General features: G+C 40.1%; 1 protein-coding gene across 2 annotated transcripts in view; it reads left to right on the top strand.

Annotated features, from left to right (window-relative positions):
• The window catches only part of WARS2 (tryptophanyl tRNA synthetase 2, mitochondrial), a 95,099-nt gene that overhangs the window by 63,328 nt on the left and 12,364 nt on the right, over positions 1–19,407 (top strand). For both annotated transcript variants that reach the window (XM_027058264.2, XM_015076185.3), the window contains 2 exons: positions 12,085–12,165; positions 15,946–16,031. In XM_027058264.2, the coding sequence (XP_026914065.2) occupies positions 12,085–12,165; positions 15,946–16,031 (167 nt within the window). The remainder of the gene's footprint in view (positions 1–12,084; positions 12,166–15,945; positions 16,032–19,407) is intronic.

The following is a 19,407-nucleotide window of genomic DNA, read 5'->3' as shown; positions in this document are numbered from 1 at the left end:
CAGGCATCTCTATCTGGATTACTTTCCCAAATCTCAACTTCAACATACCAGAAGCCAGGGCTTTCCTTTTTGCCTCTGACCAGTCCCTCCACCTGATTTTTTTAAATAATTTGAGGCGAGATTCATGTAACATAAAATTAGCCATTTTTCCCAACTTGAGAAGTAGGTTTAATCTGTATGTTTTTCTTTACACAGTATTTTTAAAAAATAGTGGTAAAATACACATCACATAAAATTTATCATCTTAACCATTTTTAAGTGTACCATTCAGAAATGTTAAATACAGTTCCACTGTTGTGTAACCAATCTCCATAACTTTTCATCTTAGAAAACTAAAGCTCTGTACCCATTAAACAACAATTTCACATTCTCCACCTCCTCCAGTCCCTGGTCACCAACTTTCTGTCTCTATGAGTTTGACTACTCTAGGTAATTCGTATAAGTAAAATCATACAGTATTTGTCTTTTGTGACTGTCTTATTTCACTTAGCCTCATGTCCTCAAGGCTCATCTGTGATATAGCATGTGTCAGAAATGTTTTTGTTTTTAAGGCTGAATAATATTCTGTTGTATGCATATACCTCATTTTGTTTATCCATTTGTCTGCCAAAGGACATTTGTGTTTCTTCCACTCATTGGCTAGTGTGAATATGGGGGCACAAATGCTTGAGACCCTGCTTTGAATTTTTTATATCTATACCCAGAAGTATGCTGGATCATATGGTAATTCTATCTGTAATTTTTTGAGGACCACCTTACTGTTTTCCATAGTAGTTGGACCATTTTGCACTCCCAGCAACAAAGGTTCCAATTTCCCTGTCCTCACCAGCCCTTGTTATTTTCTGGGCTTTTTGTTTGTTTGTTTGTTTTTGATAGCAGCCATCTAATGGATATGAGGTGATACCTCATTGTGGTTTTAATGTGCATTTTTATAATGATTAGTGATGTTGAGCATCTTTTTATATGCTTGTTGGTCATTTGTATATCTTCGGAGAAATGTCTATTCAAGTCCTTTGCCCATTTTCTTAAATCAGACTGTTTGTTTGTTTGTTGAGTTGTACGAGTTATTTTCTCCCATTTTGTAGGTTGCCTTTACGCTTTGATTGTATATTCTTGATGAAAAAAAGGTTTTAATTTTGATGTACTCCAAAAAAACCTCCATTATTTTGTTGGACCTAAATTCCCAGGGCTATTGGACATGCCCACACAGAAATTTAAAATAGAAGCTACTAAAAAATGGATTTTATTTTTTTTAATTTTTTAAAAGTTTTTATTTATTCATTTCGAGAGAGAATCCCAAGCAGGCTCTGCACTGTCAGCACAGAGCCTGATGGAGCATTCGAACTCCGGAAATGTGAGATCTTGACCTGAGCCGAAACCAAGAGTTGGACGCTTAACCGACCAAGCCACCCAGGCGCCCCAAAATTGGATTTTATTTACAAAATAAGCAAACTGTCTGCCATCAAGTTCTGTACAGGATAGCTAACACTCTTCCTTCCTCAAGGTAGCCAATTTTGAGAGTTGCTTGTGGTAGATTGTTACTGTTTTAATTATTCATGTTCATTTCCTGTAAGAACAGGGATCAGCCAACTTTTTCTGTAAAGGCACAGATAGTAAATATTTTAGGCTTTGCAAGCCACATGCAGTCTCTGTCACCCCTGCCATCACCACCACCTCTTCTCCTTTTCCTCCTCCTACTTTGCCTTCTCCTCCCTCTCACTCTCTTTTTTATTTGATTATCCTTTATTTATTTTTGAGAAAGAGAGAGACCAGGGGAGGGGCAGCAGAAGAGGGAGACAGAGAATCCCAAGCAGACCCTGTGCTGTCAGCCAGAGCCTGACGTGGGGCTCGACCCCACAAACTGAGATCATGACCTGAGCTGAAGTCAAGAGCTGGACGCTTAACCAACTCAGCTACCCAGGTGCCCCTATTTGATTACCCTTTAAAAATGTAGAAACCATTCTTAGCCCATGGACTGAACAAACACAGTCCACAGGCCAAAGGCCTGTGAGCAGTAGTTTGCTAACCCTAGCAATAGTTTGCTAGTAGTATGAGGATTAAGTGCCCTTATCCACTGGCATGTGACTATGAGTGCATCCTATAGGAGAAGTGTCTCTTCCTACTCCACTGATGTTGGGTTCCTCCATATGACAGTAAAAAGTGAGTGGGCATTGTATACATGATGCCTAAACAGAACCTTTAAAAACAATTTCCTGTTTGTTATAACTCTGCTGCTCTTTTCTTCTAACTTGAGAATGGCATGTTCCAGATAGGGAATACTCCTTCCGTTTGGGTCTTGGAATGAGAAGGTGTATAAGATAAGAGCTATAGCCAGCCTTCAGCTACCAATATATAATGTGTATGAGAAAGAAGCCATTGCTCTAAGCCATTTATGTTGGGGGTTACTTGTTACTCAGCATAGCCAAGAAATAGCTGGCTAATATAATGCAACAGGTTTTTTTAAATCCATATATACACACATACATACATATACACAATAAGCAATACAGTTTCGATGGGGATGACTTTTAACTCAACTGCAGGCTGATAGAAGCTGTTTACTTAGCTTTGGAAATATTGGACTAGAAAACATATAGAAAAAATCCAAATGTGTACACATAAATACTGACAGTTGAAGAGAGTGAGTGAGAGTTTATCATTGATAACATACTGCTTTTAATTAAGATCAGATCCCCAAACAACGTTCTGTGAAGGGGATTTGTCATGGGGATGATGAGTCCAATAAAAATACTCAGCCTGAAATTGTTGGTTTTGAGAAGATATGATAAATGGGAATTTGTGAGTCTGAATGATCTTCCAAGTGTCCTAACCAAAATTTACAGGGCCTGATTCCTGGGAAGATCACAGTGTTTCTATGGGAAATAGTAAAATCCTGAGGGACACTGAGGGTATTTTAGACATTTGATCCACTATTTACTGAACCAGCTAATTGCTTGGATGCATTTGATTGCTACCTAACAGCTATAGCTTTGGGAATCATGGTATTCTATGTTCTTTTTGTTAATTAGATATTTTTAGAGAATAATGTCACACACATTCATGTTTCCAACAGCAAGGGTGAATATTGTTAACATTTTGTCATATTTGCTTGACTTTCTTATATTAAAAAAATGATTATGAAGTTGAGGTCCCCTTTAATTCTTCCCCTTGCCACTCCCCATACCCCTCCTCCCTGCATCCCTTTTCTCTCTCCCCAGGCAACCAAAATCATAGATTTGGTGTGTGTCAATCTAGCCAATCTTTCATACTGGTTTTCACATATAATTTCACGACCAACATATAATATTTTTATTTGTATGGTTTTTAAAAATTATATAAGTAATGCCATATTGGGGTACTTTCTTTTCTCATGCAGCAGTGTGTTTCTGTGATCTCACATTTATACATATAAATCTAGCTCATTTCTTTTATGTGTTGTGTAGTGTGCTATTATATGAATATGCCACACTTTATTTAGACATTTCCCCATTAACCAATCTTTAATTTCATTCATGCATTCATTTAACAAATATTTATTGAGCACTTACTGTGTTCTTGGTACTCTGCTAGGTATTCCCATTGCTTTGCCACCATGGTACTCATAACTATAGTAAATTTTCCAAACATAAGGTATATGAGGTGATAGGTTATTCAGAAAACCATTAAGGGACATTAGGAGTGTCACTGAGAGAGACAGATTGTTATGCTAAACAGTGCAGTCTGGTGAGCCTCCTTAATGGTATTTTAGCAAAAAACTTAAGGTGAAGGAGTCAGCCAGGTGGCTATCTGGGAGAAGAGAATTCCCATCCCAAAAAAGAGCCCTTGCAAAGCCCCTAGGGTGGGAACATGCCTGGCGTGTTCAGGGAACCCGAGAAGGCCAGCAAGGCTGGAGAAGAGGGAGCAGAGAGGGAGAAGGGCTGGAGGACTGGAATCACAGATGTCACAGGCTTGAATAGGGGTCGATGATCGTGCCTGGTCACGTAGGCCATTATAAGGACTTTGGCTTCCACTCAAAAGAAATGGGAAGTGCTGGGTTTTGAACAGAAAAGTCGCATGATCTATGTTTTTAAAAGATCAGTTCAGCTGTGTTGAGAATAGATTGTACGAGCAGTCCGGTGGAAGCATGGAGACCAATCAGCACGTTATTACAGTAATCTAGGTGAGGGTTGATGGTGCCTTGGACCAGGGTGCTAGCAGAAGTGTTAAAAAGTGGTAAGACTCTGAAGATATTTTAAAGGTAGAATTAACAAGATTTGCAGATGGATTAGATGTGGAGCGTGAGAGAAAATGAGGTGTGAGAATATCTCCAAGGTTTTTGCCTAAGTCACTGCAAGGATGGAGTTGCCACCCACAGAGATGACATCTGTGGACAGAACAGGTGCAGGATGGAAGAGTGGGAAGTCAGTTTGGGATGTGTTGAGTTTGAGGTGTCCCCTAGGTATCTATGTAAAGATGCTCGATAGTATGTAAGTCTAGAGTTCAGCAAGGAGGTCTGGCTGAAAGTACAAATTCAAAGGTCATCGGTTATATAGATTGTATTTAAAACCATGATTACAGGGGCGCCTGGGTGGCTTAATTGGTTGAGTGTCTGACTCTTGCTTTCAGCTCAGGTCATCTGATCTCACGGTTCGTGAGTTTGAGCCCTGCGTTCGGCTCTGTGCTGACAGTGTGGGGCCTGCTTGGAATTCTCTCTCCCTCTCTCTCTTTCAGCCCCTCCCCCACTCGTGCTCTCTTTGTCTCTCTGTCAAAAATAAAATAAACTTAAAATAGTGTATTTCCAGGGTTGTGCATCCATCACCACAATCAATTTTAGAACACTTTGTCACTCTAGAAAGAAACGTTGTGTCCATTGCCCTCTCCACCCACTCCCTGGCAACCAGTACTCTTAACCTTGTCTTCTGTGGATTTGCCTTTTCTGAACCTTTCATAAAAACGGAATCATACAGCGTGTGTTATTTTGTGATTGGCTTCTTTCATTTAACATAATGTTTTCAATGTATATCCATGTTTTAGCTTTATCAGTACTTCATTTGTTTTTATTGTTGAATAATATTCCACATTTTGTTCATTCATCAGTCAACAGACATTTGGGTTGTAACCACTTTTTAGCTATTGCGAATAATGCCGCCATGAACATTTGTGTAAAGCTTTTCGTATGGATATATGTTTTCAGTTTTCTTGGGATACACCTAGGAGTGAAATTGCTAGTCATAGGGTAGGTAAATCTATACCTAACCTTCTGAGGGGCTGTTAAACTGTTTTGAAAGTGGCTGCATCACTTTGTGTACGAGGGTTCCACCATCAATGTATAGGGATTCCAAGTTCTCCATTTCCTTCCCAAAACTTGTTATGGTCTGTCTTTTTTTATTTTAGCTATTCTAGTGAGTGTGAAGTAGTATTTCAATGTGGTTTCGATTTATCTTTTCCTAATGACTAATAATGTTGACCTTCTTTTCATGTGCTTATTGGCTGTTTATCTTCTTTGAAGAAATATCTTTTCAAATCCTTCTCATTTTTTACTTGGATTTATTTGTCTTTTATTGTTGAGTTATAAAGCGTTTTCTTATATATTCAGGATGTATGTATATTCAGATGTATGATTAGCAAATATCTTCCCCATTTTGTGAATCATCTTTCACTTTCTTGATGGTGTCCGTTGAAACACAAAAGTTATTAATTTTGATGAAGTCCAGTTTGTTGATTTTTTTTCTTTTGTTGCTTATGCTTTTGGTGTCATATCTAACAAGCCACTGCTTACCCCAAGGCCATGGAGATTTACTCCTATGTTTTTTTTTCTGAACATTTTATAGTTTCAGCTGTTAACATTTAGGTCTGTGATCCATTTTGAGTTGATTTTTATAGATGATGAGAGGTTAGGGTCCAATATCATTCTTGTGCATGTAAACATTGCATGTAGATATTCACTTATCCCGTCACCATTTGTTGAAAGGCTATTCTTTGCCCCCATTGAATTGTCTCAGCACCCTTGGTGAAAATCCGTGGGCTGTAGATGTGTGGATTTATTTCTGGGCTCTCGATTCCATTGGTCTATATATTCTATCCTTATACCAGTACTGCACTGTTCGATTACTGTAGTATTACATTGACGGATTTTTGGATGTTAAACCAAGCTTGCATTTCTGGAACAAATCCCACTTGATCATGTTGTGTAATTCTTTACCTATGTTGCTGGATTTGGTTCATTAGTATTTTGTTAGGATTCTTGCATCTATATTTGTAAAGGCTATCAGTCTGTAGTCGTCTTTTGTCGTGATGCCTTTGCCCGACTTTGATACCAAGATAATACTGGCCTCCTAGAATGAGTAGGGAAGCACGCTTTTTTAATTTTCTGGAAGAGACTATGAAGAATTGGTATTTATTATCTTTAAATTTGTAAGAATTCTCTAATGAAATCCCGCACACACTTAGGGTTCACTTTTGTCATTGCTGTTTGTTTGTTGACTTTCCTTCATCAATTCTGTAAAGTCTGTCTACACTGCCATGTCTAGCCACTTCAGTCTCTGTTGGGTTAGCTTAGTGTTCAGGTAAAAATTGAACAGACATTTCCAAATGCCTTGATCCTGTATTCTTGACCCTTTGCTGAGGGATTTATACAGGGTCTGAAGGTGGGGCAGAGGTGAAAGATTAGGATCTCTTCTGGACATGTGCAAAGCCCTGCACGTGCGTGTGTCCTTTTAGATGCCCTCGAATATGTCAGTCAGATCTTTCCCCAGTACCCCATGGCCATATTATTTCCCAGCTTTTTCCTAGTTTTTAGCTAGCCTCTTGTTTTCCCCTACTGGTATCAGCACCTCAGACAGCTGCAGTATTAAATCATTGCTGCTGATTATTTCTGGAAAATGTCCTACAGATAGGGTTTTTACCACTGAGTGGGCTCGAAGTGAGGTCCATTAACAGCAAGCCCTGCCAGTGAGGTTTTTCCACAGAGCTGTCAGACAGCTCAAGGAGTGACAGTTGTATGTAGATGAGAATTGACTTTTCGAGAAGCTCCTAACCCAGTCTTTCCCTTCCAGTGGCTGCTAGGCTGCTGGTTTTCAGAGCCACCACAGACATGGGCAGGGGTGACGGGAATAGGATGAGTTTAAATGCCGCACAACTCTGTTTTCACTGAGATTCAGATTATTTCTGAAGTAGGTACTCTTGCCATTATGGCAAGCCTTTGGTTCCTTTTCCAGAATTCTATAAAAACTGCCTTTGACAATTTGTGCTGGTGGTCTCATTGCTTTTATGGAAGAGCAGATTGTCAGAGGGTATTCCTCTGCCATTCCAGAAGTCCCTCCACCTTATTTTAAACACCAAAAATTGTAAGCAATCCAAACGTCCACCTTCGTAGGATAAATTGTGGTATATTCATACAATGGAATACTATAGCAATGAAGATGAGTAAACTATTGCATTCAACAACGTAAATGAATTTCATAAACATAATGTTGAGTGAAACACCAAAAATTTATCTTATTCAAGAACAAATGTAGACTTGCTAGCTTTTTATCTATTTTTGTAAACTGAACACGCCCATGAACTTGTACCCAGAATGTTCTTCATGCCCCTTTCCAAATAACCTGTTTCTAAACCTTGATATAATTTGAATTATTTAGTATATACTTTTTTGTGTCTGGCTTCTCTCACTCAACATTATATTTATGAAATTCATTCATGTTGTTGAATGCAATAGTTCATTCATCCTCATTGCTATAGTATTTCATTGTATGAATATACCACAATTTATCAATCCTATGTAGGTGGACATTTGGATCGCTTACAATCTGGGGTTGTTACAGTGCATTCTGCACATATATTTTTGCAAACATATGTGCATACTGTTGTTAGATATATACCTAGAAATGGAACAACTGGGCCGTTTGTTATATAGAATGTTAACTGTAGATGCAGTCAGTTTTCAAAGTTGGTACACCAATTTACATTCTCACAGTAGTGAAAAGTATTAAATGTACCCAGTATCCTTGCCATACTTGGTTTTATTTGACTTTTTCATTTTAATCATTCTGATGTGTATGTATGGGGTCACATTATGACTTTAATTTGAACTTAATGCATTTAGTCCATTTTTATGGTGCTATCTGCTTTTTTCTAATTAATTTGTAGAAATCCTTTATATTTTGTATATTTACAAATATCTCCTTCCACACTGTGACTTGTCTTTTCCTTCTTTTTTTTTTTAAGTTTATTTATTTATTTTTGAACGAGAGAGAAAGTAGAAGTGAGGGAGGGGCAGAAAGAGAGAGGGAGAGGGAGAGAATCCCAAGCAGGCCCCACACTGTCAGTGCAGAGCCTGATGCAAGGCTCAAACTCACAACATGAAAGCATGACCTGAGCCGAAGTCAAGAGTCAGACACTTAACCAAATGAGCCACCCAGGCGCCCCATGTCTTTTCCCTCTTTAAATGGTAGTGTTTCAATGGAGTACTATGTGGCAATGAGAAAGAATGAAATATGGCCCTTTGTAGCGATGTGGATGGAACTGGAGAGTGTGATGCTAAGTGAAATAAGCCATACAGAGAAAGACAGATACTATGTGGATCCTGAGAAACTTAACAGAAACCCATGGGGGAGGGGAAGGAAAACAAAAAGAGGTTAGATTGGGAGAGAGACAAAGCATAAGAGACTCTTAAAAACTGAGAACAAACTGAGGGTTGATGGGGTGTGGGAGGGAAGGGAGGGTAGGTGATGGATATTGAAGAAGGCATCTTTTGGGATGAGCACTGGGTGTTGTATGGAAACCAATTTGACAATAAATTTCATAAAAAAAATAAATGGTAGTGTTTGATAAAGAAAATTTTAGTAAACTTGATGTTGTTTAATTTATCAATATTCTTTGCTATTTATGTTTAGTAGTTATCGGATCCTGTTAAGATTTTTTGCTGGCTAAAGGAAATCAAATGCAATCAACTGATTTAATTTTTTCTGCAAAGTTTTAAAAGCACCTACGATTTATGAAGAATATTTTAGTCTACCTTGACGAACAACAGTGCTTTCCCAAGAGTGTATTTTATGAACGATTGTCCTCTTTCATTCACAAAAGCATCCACAAAACATCAAGCCTTAGGATTTTTTGTTCTTTCCAATCAAACCCAGCAATTCCATTGAGTATATTTTCTCATCCCATTTGTTTCTACTGGACTGTCCTCTATTTTCAGAGATAACAGAGCCTATTAGATGTGAAATTCTCTAACTTTTTGCTCTCCACTCCTATCCCATAAAATAGATCCTCATCTGTATTTATTTCCCCTCTTCCTGCTTCAGCGGAAGACATTTCATAGAAAGTGGGTCTATCCCACCTTAAAAAACAAAATAAAATTTGTATTCTCTAACCCCTACTAGTTATTATTCCCATCTCTCTCCTTCCTTAAAGAAGGAATATCTTACGTATGCGATAAAATTGCACGGAACTAAATATACCCACACAATGAGTGAGTATACTACTGGTGAAATCTGAATAGGGTAGATGGATTGTATCCAATTCAATTTCCTGGTTGTGATATTGTAGTTTAGTCATGCAAGATGTTGCCATTGGAGGAAATTGGGTGAAGGTGTATTGGGTTGCACTGTATTATTTTTTTACAGCTATATGTGAATCTACAATTATCTCAAAATAGAAAGTTAAAACAAAAGTCTTTCTGAAACTTATCCGTAAGAGTAATTACCATTTATTGAGTGCTTGCTGTGTGCTAGGTACTGTTCTAAGCACTGTCAGGCGGATACTGTCGCTAACCTCATTTTATACATTGACAGAACAGGCATAGAGTGATGGAGTCACTTACACAGGGTCACCCAGCTCACACGTGGCAGAGCTTAGCATTCAGATCCGGGCAGCCTCGTTACAAAGGTAGAGCTCTTCATTCGGCTACACGTCTTGTGTAATCTGCCTTCCTGCCACCTTGTCACACTTCAACCCACCCCTCCTTAATTTAGCTCCCATCCCACTCACTCGGCTGAAACTGCTTTGCCTGGACCACCAAGTCTGTTAGTAAATGGAATGGATTCTTCTGGGCCCTTACCTTTCTTCCCGCAGCCTTTGGGAAGGCTGCATTCAGCCAGTATTTACTGAGCACAGGGTGCCAGACTCTGCTTTTCTGCTACAGCTGAAGGATGTATGTATCTTCACTTGTTACAACTCGGGGATCAGAATTTTCGGACCCTGCTGACTTGCTTGTGGGTGGTTGACAAGCCACCTTCTGTGTCCCATGCTTTTATTTTTCTGTAGCTAAAACAGATCAGATTGTTATTTTGTTTGTTTCACAACATTTAGTGGGAATGACTATATTTAGATACTGTTTCCACTTCTCCCCAGACAGAAATCTGAACCTTTCCAAGCAGTTGTTGTGAATATGGATACATTAAGAGAGCCAAATCCTGAAGTATTTTACCCCTTCTTATACAATTATTAATGATAAATGATTAATGATACAAATGATCTGAAAGTTGCCTTTGACTCTTTACCTACCTTTTTCTGTATAAGAATAATTTGGATTATTCTTATGCCCCCTTATATGGAAATACCAGGAAGATCACTGTATAATATTAAGTAGGTTTCATTCCATATGTTCAAATAAAAAAGCCACTCCAAGGAAAATACTTGATTTCATGAAAACACGGTGGAAGCTTTTTGCATATCATCAAAACTGAGCATTGAAGGCCAAGTTGAAGGAAAGGAGTCAGTCGTCTCGTCTCTTTCTACATATGCATGGTTATTTTTCTGTATTTTCATTCCTTTCCCTAATTCAGTGAAGGAGAAAAAAAATTTTCTCCTACTTCTTCATGCCAAGAAAACAACTCTTGTTTTATTAGTTCTAATGGGAATGTGTTTTGCTTGATGATTGGAAGCAACTATAATCCTCCTGCTCCCATGCAGGGTTACTGTTTTTGTCTGTTAGCTGTTTGTTTACAGCAGCAGTTAGCAATTTGTATGGACAGTGCTGTTCTCAATGAAACCCAAATGCCTCTTGGAAGAAAGATGACGGATTCAGCCCAGTGACTTGCAAAACTTTAAAAGCAATTCCTTGTCAAACATGTGAAAAACAACTCTTCCCTCTCCATGACTCCAGGAAAAAAATGAGAAACTATCTTACACCAGATGGTGATTCCTTGCTAGTAAAATGGGCCGGGGCTGACTGGGCCCCAGTGCTTCATGTTCCCTTTGCAAAACCCACAAAGAACACATTTGGGGCCACTTTTCAGAGTTGGCAACAGTCTCTGCTTTTTAAGGAAATCATATGGACACCAAAAAAAGCCACAGTGGATGAAGGGCTCGGAATCCCCAGAGTCCAGAAATGGGATACTTAGCCCTTAAATTCTAAGTCATCAATTGGAACCTGGCCTGGACCCAGGAATCATCCCAGCTGTTGCCAGCTTTGGTTACTTGATTAAATTTGGTTAAAACAAATTGAGAAAAGGTTATATTCTCTTGTTGACTACAGCTCTTTTTAAAAAGAAGATGGAGGGAGGAGGAAAATGGAAACGAAAAAAACAAAACAAAACAAAACACCTTTGGAATGATGAAGTGATTAGCAAATTTCTAATTACTCCAGATCTAAGAGATTCAATCACTGATTTTTAGGCCAGAACCTTCCTCTCCTAATACTATTTACATGTAAGGTATTATAGTTGCTTTCACATATTTATAAGTTATTTAAAGAGGATTTGAGAGAGAGAGAGAGAGAGAGAGAGAGAGAGTGTGTGTGTGTGTGTGTGTGTGTGTGTGAGTGCGCATGCATGTGTCAATTTCCTGGCTTTTTAAAGATGGAAAGGATGCGTCGGGACATAATGAAGCCCTTTCACTGACGACGTTGAAGCAGAGTCTGGCCAGCCACTTGCTAGGGATGTCGTGAAGATCTAAACACTAGAATAGTAATTGTATTGGTTAGTTTTAAATTTTTCTTCTTCATCTCAAATGCTGTGCATTATGAATCAGCCCCCTTTGCCTGTCGTTTTTTAAATTACCTTGATTTGCACTTTCCGTCACTTGAGGTAACACCTGTTTACTCTTGCCTTATATGCAAGAAAACGTTGACCACCTTCGCTAACGTTCTGTTTTATTTCTTAGGTGTCTGAACACACACAGTTGAGTTGGATCCTTACCTGCCTGGTCAGACTGCCCCGGTTACAGCATTTACACCAGTGGAAGGTAAATGCTGGTGATCTGATTAATAAATAAGGAGTTCAGAGCTATTTTTTTCTCCTGTTTATATTTGTGTTCAGCTCTGGGAATCCTGCATTTACTCGCCTCCCTGGTCTGTTACTCACTAGTGGCTAGAACAGCATTTTAACCTCTCTGCCTCAGGGTCCTAAATGGGAAGTAAGAGAGTTCTCCAAAATTTCAACTTAAAAACAGGATAGGGGAGCCGAGGTGTCTCAGTCGGTTGAGCGTCCGACTGCGGCTCAGGTCATGATCTCACGGTTGGTAGGTTCAAATCCCCACATTGGGCTGTGTGCTGACAGCTCAGAGCCTGGAGCCTGCTTTGGATTCTGTGTCTCCCTCTCTGCCCCCCTCCCTGCTTGTGCTCTGTCTCTCTCTCTCTCTCTCAAAAATAAACACTTAAAAATTTTTTTAATAAAAAAAACAGGATAAAAATGTCCAACTTATTAACTATTTGATTTTATCTGTGTAGGTTGAATCAGAGCGATCTTTGGATAGATTTGGTAATGACTTAGAACATTATAATTAACAGACAGTCACAATTTCTGGATTACTGGGCTCTGAAGTTGCCTCCCATCTCCACTGTAATTAACTGGCAGTCAGGCTCAAATGTTTCCATTGTGGGGAGAGGAAACAACATATTTTATTTAACATTTATACAGGTTGAGTCCAGGCAACAGTTCAAACCCACAGAAAAATGAAGGCTGTACTTTTTCTAGAAAGCTCAACTGAGAAAGATAAAGTGGATAATTCATAGTACTTCACTCCCATTTATTTTTGCAGTTGGATAACCTGAGGGTAGGTAGCCCCCATGTATGTCAGCCTTGAATTTCAGTTTCAAGCTTCTTTCCAGCATATTTTCAGGGCCATTGGTTTCTTCAAAAGCTGGTCCAGAAACCTCCACGTGAGTCTCAGCAAGAATCAGAGCTTTCAAGTGGCCGCGCCTAAATAAGAGGTAGAGTTAATACTGTAGAATCATTACCTGCCAGGAATTAGAAACAAAATTTTTTAATGTTTTCTACCATATCTTGGTTTTAGGCAAGACTTTGCCATTTGATCATAATACTCTAAGTTGAATACTGCAATCCGTTTTATGAGAACTGAATACTAACTTAATGGGAAATGTTCCCACTTTAAAATCATGTCCGAGGAGCTCCTGATAACACATTACTAGTGAATGCACAAGACGGTTTCCCCCACTACCCAAAACTAGAACATTCCTCTTTCATAAGCCACAGTGGAGTAGAACCAAGAAGCAAGTACTACTTCATAAAGGTGAAAATCCTCTTCCGATTTCTTCCAGTTATCAAAAGCAGGCACTACTGTAAGTCATTTGCAAAAGCAAAGTGGCATAATGAGAACTTTCAGGTAGCAGGGGAAACCTATATTCTGGAGAAGCCTTCCCTCCAGTCCATGATATTTTATTTGTGGGGAAAAACATGGGTTTCAAATGCCAGCCTTATCCTAGAGCGTGTTCCTGCCTTCTCTGGTCATTCCTTCATTAACAAATACCATCAAGTCTCGTATCACATTAGGCGCTGGGGTTACAGCAGTCAACAGGAGGGACAGAGCCACTCTCATGAGGCTTGTCATCTATTTGGGCAGAGACAATTACACAAGCCATCAGAAAGTGTGAACAGTGATCAGAGGGGAGAGTTCCAGGACTGTAGAAGGATCTCCGAGCACCTAGCTTGGTTTTGATTAGGGGGGATAGTAGGGTAGAAAGGTGGAGTCAGTGTTGCTTGAGGTCAGGGTTATTTGGAAGATTCTACAGGGAGTAACACAGATGTAAGGCATCTGAGGCACATAATAGACACTCAATAAATATTAATGCTCTCCACATCTCCCCCTTCCTTTGTAATTTCGAGATCCAGCATTCTAATATAGAAAGACTAGGAAGCTAATGCAGTAACAGTTTTTAAAAACTGGGTTCTTTTCCCATTTGCTCATTTCCAAATTGAGCTTTCATTATCTTTACCCAGTGATCATTGCAAACTGGGCTTTGTAGTGGACATTGTAATCAAGAGATGTACTGAAGGAATTATACGTTCAAACTTTTCAAGTTTCCTTTGAATGCCTTATAGCATTAGATGCTATAAGCCAGAAACTACTTGAAGTAACCTAAAGAGTTAACTTTGTACCTGACTTGTGGAACATTGACATTAAGAGGGTTAAAGAGGAGCTGTTGCTTTTCAAACCCAGACTCAAAGGGTGTATCTGCATGTTGGTTGGGGAAGCCCGAGTGGTGAGCCCATGAACTTGGTCTTCAGAATCATGCAAGTGTATATATTCAGTTGTTCAGTTCATTCAGAAATAATCAGACCTCAGGGAAGTGATTCATATTAACTAAATGAATAATGTCTGTACACCAAAATAACCATGTTTCATTTTACAAGAGAGATGCTTAGGCCTTGAAGCAATGACCAGTAAACTGTATGCAATATTCCCTATTAAGTAGTTCTGCCCAGAGCACTGTTACCAAATGTTCTGCCCAAATTACCTGTTATCAATGCTTAGCTGTGGCAAGGGAAATGCTATCACTAGGGCTTATGTTCGGTGGGTACATACTCGTAGCTTGTGGTTGGTATCCATTAATTAAATACTTGTCGTATCTCTTCTGGTGTTACTATCAGCTTCCCCATTAAGGAAACACTTTTCGTCTATACAGTCTGTCTTGTACACTGGAATCACTTTATGCCCTCTAGTTTTCAGTACCTACAGACCAAGACAGATTCACAATTGATTAGATTAAAATTTTCTCTTAGTTTCGTTTTTTAAATGCCACAACTTTTTGTTTTTGGTTTGGTTTGGCTTGGTTTTTTAAAGAATTTTTTTTTTAATGTTTATTTATTTTTGAGAGAGACAGAGAGAGAGCGTGAGAGGCAGAGAGGCAGAGAGAGAAGGAGACACAGAGCCCAAAGCAGGCTCCAGGCTCTGAGCTGTCAGCACAGAGCCCGATGCGGGGCTCAAACTCACAGACCGTGAGATCATGACCTGAGCCGAAGTCGGATGCTTAGCCGACTGAGCCACCCAGGCGCCCCTTGGCTTGGTTTTTTAAATGTGATTTTAAGGGGGACCTCACATTTTGGTCAACAGCACAGGGTGAGACTTTCAGGGAGGTTTCCACAGACACGATATGGTGTTTGATGTTAACTTATCAAATTAATTAATTTGCAGGAATCTAATTTCATTATATTTTCTGACCTTACTTGTGAAATACGGAGTTCATCTGATTTAGAAACTAGAAATCCCCCCCTTTTTTTTTTTCATTTTATTTGTGTATTTTTGAATGTTTTAATTTACTTTTGAGAGACAGAGAGTGCAAGCAGGGGGGTGGGGCAGAGAAAGAGGGGGACGGAGGATCCAAAGCGGGCTCTGTGCTGACAGCAGCGAGCCTGACGCGGGTCTCGAACCCAGAACCATGAGATCATGACCTGAGCCGAAGCCAGACACTTAACTGACTGAGCCCCCAGGGCTCCCCAAAAACCAGAAACTCTTATATGCTTGTTTTAATTAAATGGATAAGAAATAGTGGCCATGCAGGACCCGTTAGAGGGGCAGTGGTGAAGTAGATGTCCCTTATTCCTGCCTGAGCCTGCAGCATGAAGACAAGCCAGCCCCATGGCTAGTGTTGCTAAAAGGAACTGAGATATAATGCTAGTCCTGGTAGCTTCAGATTACCTTTTGCGTGCTTTAAAGATTTCTTTATTTAGCAATATAATTAGGTGCATGTCGGATTTCATTCTCTCCTCTCTCTTCACCGCACAGGCAAAGACTGCCACCCAGAAGCATGGCGGAACCGCGGGCCTGCTCACATACCCAGTGCTCCAGGCCGCTGACATTCTGCTGTACAAGTAAGGAGCAGAGCTTACCTCTGGTCTCACACGTACTCATGCTGACAGGAGAGTGAACCGATCCCGAAAAGATTTGGTTCGTGGGGCAAGGGGACATAGAAAGGATTGTGTGAATCAGTTCGCATCTATTCCCCAGTAGGAGATACAAAATGATAGAAGTATGTTTCCATATGGAACGAGTAACGTTAAGGGCTAACACCTAAATAGCACTGGCTACGTGTTCAAAACTGTCATAAGTGCTTTATGTGCATTAGCCCACTGAATCTTCACCAAACCTTATAAAGATAGCACGACTATCATCCCCATTTCACAGATGAGGAAAATTAAGTTAGTGATTTGCCCAAAATCATGTAGCTAGCAAAGCTTGGACCCAGGACTTGAGTGTAGAAAGTTTGAGTGCAGAGTTTTTGTGCTCTTTTTTTTTTTAATTTTTTTAATGTTCCTTTATATTTAAAAAAAAAAATTTTTTTTTAACATTTATTTATTGTTGAGAGACAGAGTACAAGCAAGGGAGGGGCAGAAAGAGGGAGACACAGAGTCCTAAGCAAGCTCCAGGCTCTGAGCTGTCAGCACAGACACGGGGCTCAAACTCTTGAACTGTGAGATCATGACCTGAGCTGAAGTTGGACACTCAACCGACTGAGCCACCCAGGCGCCCCAATGTTTCTTTGTATTTTGAGAGATAGAAGGAGAGACAGATTGTGAATGGAGGAGGGGCAGAAAGAGAGGGAGACACAGAATCCAAAGCAGGCTCCAGGCTCCGGGCTCTCAGCATGGAGCTCAAAGCGGGGTTCAAACTCACAAACTGCGAGATCATGACCTGAGCCGAAGTCGAATGCCTAACCCCCTGAGCCACCCAGGCACCCCGAGTTTTTGTGCTCTTAACCACTCTGTAATATCTACTTCCCTGGTAATAATTAAACTTCAGGGGTTTTAAGTGTTGACTTCTACAATCTAGACTCTCAAGCAAGGCAGTTTAATACAACTTGTCTGCAATTATGGCAGTCAACCCATGCTTTCCAAGACCTTAGCGGCTAGCCGCATGGACTGTTGACAGAGGAACTGAATTTTAAATTGTGTTTCAGTGTAATTAATTTAAGTTTGAATGGCCACCTGTGCAAGTTTTTCAGCATGATGTAGAGTTGCTCTGCTTGTCCCGGACCCACAGTCCATGCAGTCAGCCAGTGCTGTCCTTTATGGCCTCAAACCCTACAACCAGAGGCCGCCAAGGCCTGCCCTCTCTGACTGCTGGCCAGAGCTTCTGACCTCATCCCTCTCCCAGTTCTTCCCTGCCATCCCCAAGTCACCTCCCTCAGCCCTCCATTTGGCCTTCTAGAGAGAAAACTTCCCAATCAGCACGCGCATAGCCAAGCCTTGCTACTATGAACACTTCTGATGAAAAAGAGAAACTCCGTGAATCTTTTCCCCCCTCTACGGCCTTGATCCTTCCCTAGGAAAACTAGAATTATTTGCATGTAATTATGATAACAGCATGGAGATGATTGGATATGTACCTTGTACTATGACCCCAGAGCCCTTGTGCAATTAAGATGGAAACAGCCAGAAGAACAGCCTCTTAGCTTTACAAATAAGGAGTGTCGTTTACTACACGCAGGCTATCTTAAACTCCATTTCAAACGTACACATAAGGATTGTGTGTTGTTTGTTGTATTAACTTGAATGCTGGATTCCCAACAGCATTTACTACTTATAGTAAACTTTTGACTTAGCCTGGAAAATCCAGAACACTTTTCTCCAGGAGTAGCAAAATGAAAGTCTAATAAAGATCTAACATACCTTCCAGCAAAGTGGCATGTTTTCTCACCTGTAAAATGGGAATCATGATTATCATGCACAGGATTATTAAGGGATTACCATGAAATATGGGCCAGGAAGTGCTGTGGCTGGGATCTGTCAGTTGGTCATAACTAGTGATGATTGTCTTTAAGGATTATAAACTCATGTGAAATTTCACTTCCCAGGGGGTCTTCTGTATAGAAGCAAAGGCTGAGATTTTTTGGCACCAGGATATCGAGCCAGTTGATTTCCTTAACAGTTCAAGAACTACAATGTAAAAGTCCTCTAAGCTCAGGGCTGTGAAAAAAGAATAAACCTGAACAAAAGTGACTGCCTCCTTTGTGATACCAGGGAGCACAGAGAGGGAGGGAACTTTTCAGGGCTCTCTTTCATTTTCCTAGCTTTACAGATACAGCCCAGTGAGGTTGAGCAGTTTATCCAAAGCTGCACAGCCTGTCAATGGACAGGGAAGCATCAGAGCATGATTATGGCCTCCTGAGGCCTGTGCTGACCCTCCTTAAGGAGTCAACAGTTATATTAGGGGGCAAGATCATCACATAAGTAACTAGGACAATACAAGGTCATATATACTGAAGTGATGACAAATTTATTTTTACCAGTTGCCCAAAAGACAATTGGCAGGATGATAAAATCCTGCAGTTTCTTTCATCTATAAAGTGGGCCAATGGGACATAGCTCAGGGGTTATTAAACAAATTATGTGTGAGTTGACATCACCTACTATATGCTCACTACACACGTTTTAAAAGTACAAGCGACATTTTAAAAGGCTGACATTGGCAAAAGTAGCCCAAGGTCCCCAAATCTGACACATATTCTGCCTAAGCTTGTGGATGTCTTCTTCGCTTACAGAAAACAGTAAGTATTTCAGATGTTGCTGGTATACTTGAAGAACTTTCAGTAGCTTCCTGCCTCACTTTGCCCTGACACTAGCAGGTTCTCATAGTTAGTTAATGTTTCCAAGGATAAATAATACCTTTCTAGCATCAGCTACCCTCCAGCCCACTCTCTGGAAGCAAAGAAGTTATCATACTATATATAAATATTCCTTTTTTGACTTCTGATCCAGGGGCGCCTGGGTGGCTCAGTTGGTTGAGCGTCCGACTTCGGCTCAGGTCATGAACTCGTGGTTTGGTTCATGAGTTCGAGTCCTGCGTCGGGCTCTGTGCTGACAGCTCAGAGCCTGGAGCCTGCTTCGGATTCGGTGTCTCCCTCCCTCCCTCCCTCCCTCTCTCTCTCTCTCTCTCTCTCTCTCCATTCCTCCCCTATTTGCATTCTGTCTCTCTCTCTCTCTCCATCTCAAAAATAAAGATTAAAAATATTAAAATAGTGGATATTTGAAGAGAGACAAAATACCCAAAAGTAGCATTTGCTCGTAGTATTATTTTGCATCTGCATTATTTTTCTGAATATCCAATTTCAAATAACTAGCTATCTGTTGAGTAAATGTTTCTCTCTCACTTTCTCTCTTTCTCTCTCCACACACACACACGCACACACACACACACACACACACACACACACAGTTGTAATGAACATACAGCAAATACATGTTAAGT

This window comes from Acinonyx jubatus, chromosome C1 (assembly GCF_027475565.1).
Source record: "Acinonyx jubatus isolate Ajub_Pintada_27869175 chromosome C1, VMU_Ajub_asm_v1.0, whole genome shotgun sequence".
Lineage (NCBI taxonomy): Eukaryota > Metazoa > Chordata > Mammalia > Carnivora > Felidae > Acinonyx > Acinonyx jubatus.
The sequence above is the reverse complement of the archived record's forward strand: the minus strand, read 5'-3'. Positions and strand labels throughout refer to the sequence as shown.